Source organism: Apostichopus japonicus, chromosome 20, assembly GCF_037975245.1.
Source record: "Apostichopus japonicus isolate 1M-3 chromosome 20, ASM3797524v1, whole genome shotgun sequence".
Classification (NCBI taxonomy): domain Eukaryota; kingdom Metazoa; phylum Echinodermata; class Holothuroidea; order Aspidochirotida; family Stichopodidae; genus Apostichopus; species Apostichopus japonicus.
In genome coordinates this window covers 3,995,854-4,010,976 of record NC_092580.1, presented here as the reverse complement: position 1 = coordinate 4,010,976, position 15,123 = coordinate 3,995,854, and the positions used below count along the sequence as shown (strand labels likewise).

Below are 15,123 nucleotides of genomic sequence, written 5' to 3'. Positions count from 1 at the left end.
TGTACAACTTGTCCTTAATGTTACACAACTATTCAAGGGAATAAATTAGATTTATTTTCAAATAATGGCAGCAAGATTGTTACCGTCACATGTAAGAAATGCTGTACACACTATGCTGTAGGCCTTTTTCAAACAACTTCACACATAAAATAACTTACTTTATACGTAAAATACTTACAGGGTAAAATTTGAGATGTACGCATCAGGGGGTAAGATAAGTTCATAGACATAATTCTGCGGCAGTGGTGCAGAATTCACAATGTGACAAGTGACTGTGACGACAGCAAACCTCACCGCTATCTGTGAGTTAACATGGAACAAGCGAACATCCACACCTGATCCCTGCAAGCAAAGAGTGTAAAAATGTTCTATAAATCTATGAATGTTCTATTAAAAGGAATGGTTATAAAAGTAGGTCACATTTTGGCACATTGCAGAAAAAGACAGTCAAGATTTACTCTGATGTTGTTGCATATGCACGATTGATCTTACATTCTCAGAACTCTCCAGATGTCACAGAGCTGGACATTCAAGATCCATTTTACTCCGCTCCAATAATATAATTGGACCAATTAGCATAGAAAAATCCCAACATCGTTTGATTAGCTATATCTTTGCATGCAAATATCCACTGAAAAAATTCTTGTTTGCAAAAGATAACAAGGAAATACATTCTTTTGTTTATGGTAACACATTTCCTTTTAATCAAAATTGATGCCTAATTACTGTGATAATATACATGCTAATGTTGAATGTATGCATGTTCAACATAAAAACATTTCACAACAGTGTTTCCATTGTTTACAAACAAATAAACCTTGATATCTAATGAATTTGTTCAGATTTTTGGTAGCAGTTTTGAAGGTTCAGATTGTAGTCTCTTAAAAAAAAAGCTCTTTGGTCACAGTACAATAAAATGCTCGAAATACATTTTTGCACAAGTTTGTAAATTTTGCATAGCATTTCATCACACCTTTTATCATTTCACTACTCCATTACTCACTGGCAGTAAAATCCACATATCACGTAAACAACTCATCAATCAAGACCCTCCCCATATCAGAACTGAGATTTTGAAAGTTCAGGCCCCTGACATCTGGAAGGGCATATTAATGTATAATTGGCCATTAGAAACACAGCTCGGTGATAAGAAATTTAAATTCAGATGTAAAATTGTTAAGTTCAAAAGGACAAGCTAGGGTTCAGAGAACATGATCTTGCCCCTCACCCTGCCTCCCCCCTTCTTAAATAATTCTTCTTCTTAGTTCTAAACTGATTAAGCTTTAAAGACAGTGTATGGCATAACATTTAGAACAGCATGAGTCAAATGTTTTGTACCTTTCCATAATCCTCCTCTTCCCTTTAATTCTCATCTGGCTACAGAAGGGATTTATTAATGCTTTTCTGAGCACATACTGTACTTTCTTTGCCTTTATCAATGACTGTAATTCATTACAACTACAGCACATTTTAACAAGTTTCACTTTGCTTTTTAATCATTAAACTACAGTAAAAGTTTACTCTTTTGTACGCAAGCAATACTCGGTATGAATCATGCAAAATTCATGCAAAACTCTCTTACAATCACGCAACTAGTTGAAGAATTAACAACATTGATGAGAACAGATCCTTAGCTGATTCCCATGGCAATGAAGAAATAATTTCAAAGTTTACAGACAGACAGTGATCAGAATAAAGTTTGTAATGCAAAATAATTTTTTTTTAAATTAAAAAGGCAGATCAGTTCAGAAAATATATGAAAGTATAGACTTTCACATGGTTTTCAATGACCATAAACCAGCCCATCCCCTCTGCCCTAGGTTATCAAAACAAATTTGTGCATAGCTCCATGAAGTTCAGGATGGGTCAGCTACACCACAAGGACATAAATCAAACAAGTCTGTCTTATAACTGCAATGAATTCTCTCATTTTTTCATAGACAAAACTGTCATAAAAAGAAGCAATTCTGTATTATCATAATAATGCGGTATCCCATTAAAACAATCAATTAACACATGACATATAAAATAAGCTAGGTTTGGTTTGTGTTAAGAAAGACTAAAAACATTAATTTGAAGACTTTGCTTGGAGTAAAATGCAGCACTGTAGAAATTAAAGGACAAAAATCTTTCAGAAATTTCTGAACCTAAAATGGACTGAAATTAGGAAACGCACCGATTTGAAAACTTGAGCAAGTTTTAAAATAATACAACATCAAGCTTACCTGTACTTTTGCCTGAATTTTGAAAGTGCTTCCTTTAATATTTACTGCATTATTACTTTTCTTTATTTTTGTACTCTTACAAAATAAGGTCAAAGTTACTGTGTGAAAAACTGCTATATATATTTGTACATCTTAGCCGGGTAGCGACGGGTGGCTGTGCCCAGCAGTTCCGAATGCCGTCCAGCACAAATGGTATTTTACACGTTCTGCCCAGCACTCTTTTTATTTTATTAATTCAGTCAAGTTACCATTAACAAAATATGGGTGAATACTTGGCACTGAAGTTAGCGCCATCTTAGCATACTTTATTTGCAGAAATTTTCCAAAGGAGAGGGAGAATCCCCACTCGAGACCATCCTCCAGGATGTGGATCACACTACCGCACAAATTCGCCCGGCGCTAAAATACTCCTGAGCATATCCATGCAATTTTGGACTTGTATAGCAATCTGTCCAGTTTGCATAGCATTTTGCAAGGTGATACTACATTAACTACAGGTATTCACTGTGTTTTATGGTTGTGAGATGGGAACCTAGTTAATACTTAGGGCTGGTATCTAACAGTTAGTCCCCCCTAAGGCAGGTGGATCTTGTCAGTTTTAGTGCCAAGTTTGATAGCAATTTTATGAAGCTACATAGTCAGAGTTACAAGAAATTATTTTAACTCAAGTGTAGGCTAATTTTGATAGAGCTAAGTCTGGCTAACCTACCTAGATTCATCAATGTCACAGTACATAGGTACGCAAGGCTAAATAATGTGTATCAACCCTGCAGTATATTTTATGACCAAAACATCAGGTATCTCACTGATGATGAGATGATGTGGTTCAAGAGTCTGTTCTTAAACCACTATGTTCTCTGGACACTTTCAAATTTGCTGCTGTACAAAGCTGATGAGACTCTGATGGATTTGGATTTCTAGTTATAATACGATGTTGAGAAATGGCTGCACTGCAGTGATGATGAAAGGGATGATGCTATTTCACCTCTCTTAGTTTATTGCAAATGTGGTCAGATGCTGAGGTTAAGTTCTCATCTGTGAGATGGGAACATTAAAGGGCAGTCCTGAGAGCCGGCATGGGTGTGACAATTACATGACTGCCTCTTAATTCTCTAAACTCTCATTGAAAAGAGAAAGCTTGATAAAAGCCACTCTCCATCTACAGCCACCACATGGATAGGGTTTCAAATATTATAAGCTTCTTTTGGCTTCTTTACCGTTTGGATTCACCAAAACTAAAACATGTATGTCAGAACGTACTGTTAAATACGTTGGTATGGATTTGATAGCAAGCCTTGTAAGCTGGCCTTCTTGAAAAATGTCTGTCTGCGTGGATTGATACCAAATTTCTTGTGGAACCATGATTTTGGTATACAAGATATCTCCTCTGTTTTAGTTACCCCTGTATTCGCTATTCCAATGATTGTTTGTACCTTGTAGAGCCAAAATTAAAGGTAGTCAGTATAGGCCCCAAATTATAGCACGCTATAATTGCTAAGAGTGTTCCTGGAGGTCTTTACTCTCCAAATTGTTCTCAGACAGTTTTAAGGAACACAAAAAATGACTAAATGTCCCAGTAAGGAAAATTTCCTCAAAGGTTGTAATAAAAAAAGTTTAAGAATTTTGACCAAAGGTGACCATATTTGAATATAGTATATTTGGGACCAATACAAGATACCTTTTAGGAACATATCAAAGACAGTTATGCAGAATTCAAGTAGCTGACAAATAATTAAAGGTATGAGAAGCTTTATCCATGTGGTCAGGACAAAGAATTTCAAAATTGACATTCCATTGAAAAGGTTTTTGTGTTTTGAGATCCAAGATAAGCCATTCAACATAACTTACAACTGACTCATCTAATGGAGTGTGTGCTTCCCATGGCTTTCCTATAGTATTTACAGTAGTACTCTTTCAAGAAAATTCAACCAAGTAAGAACAATATAGTACTGTAACAATAAGATGAACTGTTGTACAGAACCGAATCATACAGTGCAACAGGATCCATTTGCACTATATAAGTCACAGGTCTGTGGGAACAAAGCTGTTCCGCTTGAATGTATTGCATTTGAAAAGCTTGCAAAGGAAAGGTATGTATGACACAAAATGACCAGGCAAGGACGTCTTTTACACTTCTGCAGCGTCCCAAAATGCCACAGATACAAAATATCCAGATACACTACACAGTACTTACACAAACTTATAATTTCCATGTAGTCTTATATCTTGACTCTTATACAGTATCATAAAGTTTGTAAACAAACTTTATAAACCTCCACAACTGCTGCACAAAATATAAACAGTAATAGTATGTTTAACAATTATATAACAATTTGCCATATCCGCCTTTGTGCCTTCAATTTCATCCCAACCGATATGATTTGCCACACCCTATTGTCTCTTTTGAACCAGACATCAACATTGCCATGATAAAAGACATTACAAGTGTAAATTATGGTGGCAACCAATTCTATTTCCCTGTATATATATACACATAGGCCATTATTGTATTTTTTTACCTGACAATAACATTAAGAAGTAAGTTTTCATTAATGTTCAGCCTCAAGAAAATAGTTCAAAAAATCATCTAGCCTATGGCTGTTGTCATATTGTTCAAGCTCATTTGTAATGTGTGCACTGAATACTTTCAAGACTGTCATCATGAAGGCCTAGCCTGAAATTTCAAAGTTTGTGGGTAATATGAGAAAAGCCTATATCTTGTTCCACAACAAGAGTAAGACTAGGCCTAGTAGTAATAGGACTAAGTAGTCCCACGACTAAGACTGCTTGAACTTGAACCAAGACTAATGTCTGCAACATCTGAATGGAACCATGATCTTGACTTGAGCTGATAACCACATAATATAGAAATGTATAGGCTGGCTTGCATTTGGACTATACTTTGTGGCGATTAGTAAGGCTACGGGATCGTGGAACGGGTGTACTATGAATGAGACATTGGTCCAAGTATTTACTAGTAAGACTATAGGCTTCTTTGGGCCTACACTTGGCTAGCCTAAGTGTAACCATTAATTACATTGTTATCTACGTTTCGTTCTACACTCATGATTTGGCCCCACAAAATACTCACCAAACCATCGTTCACCTGTCGTCTTTGCCTCGAGAATTTCTCATGCTGCAAGAGGGAAAAAAGTATATTTAATTTTAACTTGACACTGGCAAGTACACATCGAAAAGGGCCTCATGCCGTCATGGTACTTAGTTGTGCCTCCGAAAGTATACACCGGTTTCTGGTGTGGGGGCGTGCACCCCGCCCCCCCCCCCCCCCACCCCATTCCCAGATTGAGTATTGTAATGCTTTAATAGATGTTGACATTATTGTCAACTGATCCACCAATAGTTGCAAAACCATATGATTAATCTCTTGTAAATCGCTGTAGTTTTTGAAAACCTACAGTTTTTCATGGCTCTGCTGACTAGGGCGACGGTACTTCGTTGTGGGGAGTACCCATAGAAAATTTCTATGGGAACACCGCACTGCACAACAACATAGCAGACGTGACCACACCGTTCTTTCTAGCAATCTCATTGGATGATATAATATCGACATGTGTATATGTCGATTTCTTTCACATATATGCATATCGATGTGACATATAAGACCTAGTCCGAGAGTGCCAGAAACTGACAAATGCAAATATAATTCGACACTTGCCAATTTCTTGCAATCTGAATCCTAGAATGTGAATGAGCTAAATAGAACACGAGAAAATGTTATTTGTGGTAAATTCGTCAGTTGTCGACTTTCGTACATAAATTACGATTTTGTCCAATGAGAGCACAAGGAATTGACGTATGCCAATTGATTGGATACATGAGTGGTGGCACTTTAGGCATGCCGGTGCACTAAATCCGTGCGTGCAAATTAAAAGTATATATAGCACATAGGCTAACCTACGACCGATCGAACGCGTTGAGTTTGCTATGACATTAATTTATCTCTGAAAACATTAATGATGTCACTGCAAGACATGGTAAGTACATCTTGTTTATGCGGATATATGGTGTAGATAGACAACAAGTGTTCGTGTGCATCTCAAAGGTACATTAATAACAAAGTTTCTGGGCTATAAATTATGTCTGAATCGTAATTGACGCTAAGTGCAGATTCTAAAATCCTATAGTACAGAAGAATGGAAGACCTATTTTAATTAATATCGGCAATACTCGATGCTAGAAATGATCTAATACATGACGCATGTTTTATTATGTTGCAAACAGACACATAGAAGAAAATCACTGCCTCAGCGCCCTCTGTATGAGCTGCCTGAACGTATAGCACTAACATGAGACATGTGTAGGCCTACTGTATATGTATCATCCACAGAAAGTTACTTCCTTGGTATCGTCATGCATGTTCTGCCTTTTGAGACATTTCTTTCAGAAGAAGGCGTCTCTTGGGCTCATATTACTAAGTATTGAACTCTCTCACATAATAGGGTCGTGCCAACAATAATAAACATCAACCTGGATAAGTCATTTACAGCCAAATCCGTCTACCAGGGGCATTTATATGAAACTTGCAGCCACAAAGTACGGCAATAAAAGAGAAAGTCACAATTTAACGGTTGCTCGAGACATGGACTGGGTCGTGTCTCTCTCCCTTCCGTTTTCAGGGTGGAATATTGGAACTAAACTAAAATGAAGTTTCTGGTGATCTTACTTCCTGTAATGAATCAGAAAGATTATTCCATGATTTTATAAACAATTTATAAAGTTTAGAAACCCGAGAGGAAAATTTAGGTCGAATTTAACTATATAAGTTTGCTACCATTTATTCATTCAGGAGCGAATTTCGTGATGTTATTCACCAGCCTAAGTAGTCTCGTATACACTTCCAATGGCATATATGCGCAGACGGTATAGTCTTAACGTTAAGAAACACATTTACCAATTCAGTGAGAACATTATGCAAGGACGCACCGCACACGTTTATTAGAGCTACTGATACTGTGTACTTTTCGCAGATCTGCGTACAGTTGTACAGCATCCATGCCATCACGTGATTTGCATCTATTCGGATTATATATTCTTTTGAATATAGTATGAACAGAACTGTTAAACGATTACGTATATCGTTGCTTGCGGAAACCACGTGATGTGTACAGTTCCTCTTTAATTGCAGTCTGATTGATTAAAGTAACAGTGCAATGGTCACGAATAACCGATCTATAACGATGCATGCATTTTGCACGATATAACATTTTTCTTTCAAAAAATTTTCTAAAGACATAAGCTAACAGTTACATTGTCAATCAGTCAGTTACAGATATAGTGCATAACCCATAGACGATGACGTCAGCCAAAGCGTCAAGCCAATTTCGATACCAAAGTATAGAGCTGTCATGTTTTATTCGATTTTTTAAAGGCACTGAAGACTCGCCCCAAACCGCGTGCCGCCCTCTGAAAAAAAGTTAACTTCCGTTGCTTGCAAGTGAAGTTTTCTTCTTGTCGCTACAAAATGCAGACAGTAATGAAACGTGATACCTTGTTATCTTTTATCTGGACCTGACATCAGAGAGTTCCAAAACAACTCCCTGGTGAGATGTCCATCGCTGCTATGTACACTGTGTTGTGGCTGTACGTAGCTGTATGTATTGACTGTACACTAGTGTCTAATTACCGACGGTAGAAAGCTGTGTGTGTATTTTCTGTGATCGATGTTGGTGTCTAACACTTCTGCTACACCTCATTCGAAACTAGGTCAGATTCCCGGCATCACACGTTTCTTTGTGCGCGAGTCTTCACTCCCTTTAAGCATGTTGAAAGGTGTCTTGTAATACACATGAACAGGCACACATACGTTCACCACGTGTAGTACACTTTAAAAGGTAGCCTACATACTTTCATCTTGTATACATGTGTGTAAAGACATATAAGGAAACTGAAAGCCAAACGAACTCATGGCTCTATCAAGTTTGCATATGATCCCAGACCCTTTTTCTACCAACATCCCGGCGCCGTCCCTGCCATTTCCCTTCCATCTACACTAGCCTATATAGAGTTATCGAATGCCGCGTGAAAGTTGTGTATACGTGAACAGTGCTGCTTGGGTTAGGTCACTGGTTGGTACGATACCATCCAGGATTCCAGGGTGAAGAAGAGTTATCGAGGAACGTTGCACCCTGTGCAGATATTTGTACGAACGCCGTGTGATATAATGCCGTCAATAATGTTTCGTCGAAATATTATCTTCTCAATTGTTTTTCATATTTATAAAAACACAAATGCTTGTCGTCAGACTTTCGTGACCCCTTGACACCCTGATGACGTGTTTTGATACCAGAGTTGCTTTAGAATGAGAAAGAAAGTTTTATCATGTTTGTTTTCTTCTTTTTCGAAAAAAAGGAAATTTGAACCAAGTGTAAACTACAAGTCAATAGATCGTATACCGATGTATCTAATAACAACTGACTTTTTATTACATTCCTGGCATAGGTAAATTCAATTTGGCGTCGGGTCGGCAATTTGACCGATATACCAAAGTATTACACAATATATACATATACGATTACAAGTGATCAAATTAAGATGCAACCTTTTTAGAAATAAGTAAAAATGAAAAGTAGGGCAAATACTGTTATTAGTCAAAGAGATTAGGTGCAAGCTTGAAAAGCTTAATGATTAATCCTTGTTGTTCTTGTTTTGAGTAATACCTGCAGGGTAGGTTTGGTAAACTATGTTTACCAGTGACAGAAATTGTCGAATCGCAAGACGCTGTCTTAATACTCTACATGCGTAAACAAGTATATACCACCGATTAAGCGGGGGGGGGGGGGGGGGGGGATATGAGGTCAATGACCGGACAAAGAATAACGTTAGACGTATCGGGCTAAAACGGGAGCAGACACAAAGGAATGCACAGCAACGTGCATGGACAAAGGTGGTTATTTGTGTATTCGTCATGTAGCGTAACCTATATGCAAGAAGCCCAGAGCATTTTTTTTGTTTTTTTGTTTTTTGACTGATGCCGGAAAGAGGAACACATCCTAAGAATCCTGGTGAAAGTTTGCATCAAAGTTCACATTAATATATGGCATTCTCGAGAAATTGATCATCATGTCGCAGTTTGTATACCATGTATACTTCTGCTGTTTAAATGATGTTATCTCGAAAACGACAGATAGAAAATGAATGTAAATTACACCGGGATGCTTAGAATATGTTCTCTTTCATCTCTCAAATCTAAATTTTTCCTCTGGGATATTGTTTTGAAGACAAATTATACTCTGAGTCTTACCAACCCATTTAGTATTCACAAATAACACCTCAATAACTAGGGCTATTTGCGGATTACAACCATTTGGCTATACTCATAAGCAGCGACTTATTTAACAATTTAATCAATGCTTTAAAGTTTTATATTCCATAAGTGCTATACCCAATGCCTATATTTATTTACTTTTAAATGTTATCCTTTGACACGTTTGAGTTTTGTGTTTTTTTGGTGTCATTTCGCAATTCCTGTACTGCGATTGCAGTGGGCTGGCACGGTAACATGGTAACATATAGACTTTTAGGCAAGTGACATGAGGGGTGGATTGGTCTATCAGCATACCGGCTCAGAACCGGTGCGTTGCTGGGTCCGAGGCGCCGACAGGTTATAGTACAGAAGGCGCAATAAGTTACGCCCCACTTCGCCCACTCCTTATTTTTCTTACCCCGTATTCTTCCACCCGATTACGAAGAACACCAACTATGTAATATAAGTTTTCTTTTGTAATGGATCAGTTGCTCGTACCATGGAAGTATTGCTATGATGTGCTGAGACTTCCAAGCTGGTATTACATGCCACTTTAGTTCCCATGCCAGTGAGCTTAACAAGGATATCGAAGAAATTACAGCTAACCTTCAGCCAATTAGTTCTTATATAGCCCCTTCCCCTCTCTGCGCTACACCGACCTAACCCGCATCATGGTAGTCCAAAACAACCGTGTTGCTAACGTACTATACTCATGCCTCCCTGCCATGTTGAAAACTATCAAAAGTGTGTGTTCAAAAGTAGGAAGATTTGTTTGTCCAACTAAAGATAAAAGCGAAAGTATTTTTTGGTAATTGACTTAAATTAGTTGCACAGATGATGACCTTGGCCCTACCTGTTTGGGGATGATTATTTTCTCCGTGGTGATTCTCTAGCCAAATACTATTGGATGAATTATTTTGAGCAAACACTTAAAGGGAACCTGTTCATATAGGGCCCTATACACCTGTATATAAACAAGAATTCACGACGAGTATCGTATGGCGTTTCCCTCCATGGCAACCACTTAAGACTTCAGTTTTTGCATATTCGTTCTAGATCATAACAACAGTTGAGAAAATAGCTAAGAGTGAAAATTCTGTCTTTGTTATGAAAAGCAACACCAATGAACACCCACGCGGAGGCAACCCCTGACACGTATACTGTAGTACCAGAATGTTCTTCATCATTCGAGCCCCACCCTCCGCCTACACGTTATTCGCTAACATAATCAACAACCACGTCAAAAACACTTTATCAGGTCACATCGTGTCACAGTGGTTTATAGCACGAGCGAGTACCTCCCTCCCACCTACATGCATGAGTGAGTGATGGTCCTTGCCCCTAACGTAATGACAGTGGTAGTGACACTGGTCCGTCGGAGTAGTATAGCCAGCAACATACCATATGCACCTCTTGATGCTTCACGTTTCACCTCTTACCCTTCAAGTTACCCCGCCCCTATTCGCACTTGTGTGGTACATGCATCAGTGACACGCTTCTATGCGACAGGTGCAGTGATGTCATGATCATGGTGCGACCATGAATGGGAAGACAAGCTGATAGGCATTAATTTGTGTGGGTGACATACCTACACCTACTTATACCGTATATATGTTATATATGTAAACATTGTAATCGTTTTAACTTCTAATGGATAATAAGCTCTCGTGTAATTAATGTTTAATTGTTTACCACACCTTTGTTTGGAATACTGCAGTAAATCATGCATAAATTACTTCCATGCATTGACATGTTGTGTACGGCACAGGGATAGATGCTATAATATTACAACGTATAGAAGAGATACAATTTTTCCCTTTAATATTTACCGGTATAAGCCAAAAATAATATCATAAACTAAATACTTCCTGGTGTAAGAATGAAATTCCTCGAAACCACATCTAATCCTGGATGTGTCCTGCTGGGCGCAAGCATGACCTTCTAAAAAAAGGGGCGCATGTTGCATAGTGGGAGTGATTGACGTGAAGAAGGTGTAGAGAGAAGGGATTAAAGCCATAAGAAATCCCTAAGGTGAATTTGTGAGCAGGAAATTAAACTTCATAACATAATTGTTCAAAGATGTTACGGTATTTTCTATCGAAATGTTGTCATCGTAAAATGCGAGGCGTTCAAAGAAAGGAAATGTGTTTCACCACTGTGTGAATTTCTAACTTTAACAGCTTACAAATTGAATGTTATAAAAATATTTAGTGTAACAATATTTGTTTTCTCTTTGAGAGATAGAAACTGATTGAGGACTGTTGGAATCCTTTGTTGACCATTTTAGACCTAATACCGCAGTAAACACTTGTGTATCTACCACTACCCCCCCCCCCCCCGTCCCCCTTCTAATCCCGCCAGAGCGCCATAATACCATCAAGTGTTTTGACCTAAATAAGACCACACTCCCGTTCACGGGTCCTGTGGTAATCATGCCAGGACTATGTATACCAACTTGTATTATTGCCTTCTCCCACTTCCCACCCCATCCATCCCCTCATCACCGTTCCCCGTTATTAGCTACATGATAGGAATTTTGTCTGTCAGTGTCATACATGATAAGTGCAAGAAGACTAGTGTCTTTATCCTTTGAAGTAGGATACATAGAACGATGTTACTATGGTAACTACATGCATCCATTTACCAGTATTGCAACCACGTTTTCCTTTTACAACGTATACTTAAACTTTGGACGCGTGTAACACCCCAACCGTTACCCGGTGGGTTCTTAGGTGGTGGGTTAGAGCAACGGGTGCAGAAACTAGGACAAGGGTTCGATTTCAGTGACCCCTGAATCCTTGCAAACTACAAGAGTGTTGACAGGTGATAAATGAGATTCGATCCCTTCACATCCTCCATTCTGACAGGCCCGACCATGCATCTTTTAGAATTTTTCTAGGACCCAATTAATGGATTCACAGTGGCGGCGCTGCTATAGGAGGCGGGATATGGGCACTCCTATAGTTTTTCCTTGCCCCCCCCCCCCCTACACAGCTTTCCAACCAGATCTGGTACTTATCTAAAATAGGCCAATTGTTTGTATTAGAATCACTTTCCAATTCGATCCAGGAAGCATTCATCGTTTCCTTGTCACCCCTCTCCACCCCTCTCCACCCAGTTTCCCAGCCCGGCTCTGGTGCTATAGCCTATGTGTATGAGTAAACACAGCTTCCAAGAGGGATGCATCAAGCTATTGGTGCATTTATGTTATCTCTGCCAGTTATAAACATACCATACTTGTATAGCCACTTCGAAAGTTGGTCAGACCATTAAATCTCTGAAGTGTTTATAGAAGGATGAAATGAACATAAACATAGGTCATGACTACCGATAGCCTAAATCTTAGACATTACTGTTAATTTTTTAAGGTGATACTTCAAACAAGTCGACCCACTAAAACATTTTTAGTGGCTCAATACCGCCGGCGCTCAGTTTGTCAAACTTCGAAACCAACTCTTGCTCACCATAACAAGTGCAATATTTTAGGAAGGTTATAGATATGTGAAAATTTGTCAAATGATGCACAATTTAGCGCCTAAGTCTTTTATAGACACCCCTCTCCTTAGACCCCTCTACCATAACAGTGTTATTTTTATGCCACCATCCCCCTCCAAAAAGAATTCCTTGCCCCATATAGATGCTCCCAGTTTGTCTACGCTGGTGCCACCACTGCTGAATCAGTGACGCATGTAAAACAGGACTGACTAGTTCGGGGTCGCAATGAAAGTTGTAACAGAAATAATTCTCCTTCCATCTTTTGAAATATATATAAATATATATGTTTATATATATATATATATATATATATATATATATATATATATATATATATATATATATATATATATATATATATATATATATATATATATTTATATGCTTATTGGTCTCCGTTCACATGTAGTAATTGGTGTGAAGGCATTATAGATTTCTCAAATGATAATAATCTTCAAATTAATTTTGATTTCACAACTTAAAATACATAATGGCATACCAGAACGGTAAATTGGAATTACCGTTAATTTTGGAATTACCGTTAATTTTGTAATTACATTGTGCACTTTTAATCAGAAAACACTTACCTCCTTTAAAGGCCTCCTATCCGCACGGACAACCCAGTCATGAGCCGCTGGTACTGCTAGGCCGAGTGTAAACACACAATATAAAACTGTTAATAATAGAGATCTCGACATGTCGTTGATGGTTCAAGCTGCAGGCTTGAGTTCTTTTGAGTCTTCCGAAAGGGCTGTAACTGCCAAGTTAGTTTTGGCCCCAATTTGTTTGTAAAAAATCCACCATTTATACCTAGAATAACGAAATATAAAACTAATCCATTCATATGTTCCAGCTTCTACAAAGATTTTTCTGATGGTGTATCTCAAAATTGCTCGCAGTTTTCACAATAGTTCTCACAGGTTAAGGGTGTCCGTCGATACTTCTCAGCAATATTCACCCAAAGAATGATTTAACGTTGCTGATGACTCACGGAACGATACGGGCCGTGATTGGACCATCCAAAACTTTTACACAATAAAGAAATGTGAAGGAAAAATACTGGTTGCTACAAAACCACCTGCCAAAAATTATGCTACAAACTGTCTATACGGCAACTGTGTATTCCTATTCCACCAACGTTGGTTCTAAGACTTCTTTTTTCGGCTTGTCGAACTGGTAGATTTAAGCAGAAATATTACGCACCGGTGAACAAGAGGTGAGGCACCCGTATTGTCTCGATTGTTGGTAGAATAATAGGATAGAAAGCTGGTATGAAAGGCGAGGGAAGGGCTGTATGGAATGTTGACTTTATTGCCTACTGACTCGACTCAAAACTCGAAGTTAAAAATCCAGTACCCCTGCTGTCTTGGATGAGCTCTATAGAATGAACAGTGATAGATAAAACACAATGACATGATAACGGGCCACGGTTTGTATAGGAAAATAGAATCTAAATACCCAAATAAACAATATATACACAGTGTATAGGCTACACTGTGCGTACAGGCTATAACAAATCGGCAGCGTTGAATGAAAAAAACACTGAAAACAATAAATAACAGAAAACACATACAGTGTTGAATAGGCAACTTGGATGGCAAACAATTCGGTGAACCCACTGTGATAGGAATACACTTGGACTCCGACAGTGACATCATTCACTGAACAGACCGAGTCACACTGACACTTCACGACATGAGTCACTATAGTCTCGAGCTGGTAACCCGACAAAAGACACTTTATGCCCGCAGTTGGATTTAATCGCTAAAAATACCTCTTAACTGGGAGCAGAGAATGCCGGACAGGACAAGTGGATCCATGTGGCATATCTATACATGTGCCGGTGTTTTTGTCTGGGTATTCCAGTACCGCAAGTTCCTACATGTGGTGGCATGAGACGAGGTTTACATCAAAACTAGGGACGGAGCTGCTATTCGAAATAGCAGCTCTCTGATACATTATATTAGACATTTTCTTTGACGATTAACATTGATCACGAAGCGGAATCTTGAACCTGTTTCACCTACATCATTCCCACTTTACAAAGAGCTCAATAGAAAGATATAAATCACAATGCAAATTAAAACATTTTTGTCGTAGGTTGTATTTTTATGTCATTAATGGATGTATATATATATA

At 38.3% G+C, this 15,123-nt stretch overlaps 1 protein-coding gene across 3 annotated transcripts in view; it reads right to left on the bottom strand.

Moving 5' to 3' along the window:
- The window catches only part of LOC139961916 (uncharacterized), a 48,593-nt gene extending 34,595 nt beyond the window's left edge, over positions 1-13,998 (bottom strand). For all 3 annotated transcript variants that reach the window (XM_071961601.1, XM_071961600.1, XM_071961602.1), the window contains exons 1-3: positions 13,572-13,998; positions 5,317-5,361; positions 179-342 (exon numbers count right to left, since the gene is read on the bottom strand). In XM_071961601.1, coding sequence (XP_071817702.1) covers positions 179-342; positions 5,317-5,361; positions 13,572-13,682 — 320 coding nt within the window. In that variant the 5' untranslated portion in view covers positions 13,683-13,998. The remainder of the gene's footprint in view (positions 1-178; positions 343-5,316; positions 5,362-13,571) is intronic.
- Positions 13,999-15,123: the final 1,125 nt, after the last annotated feature.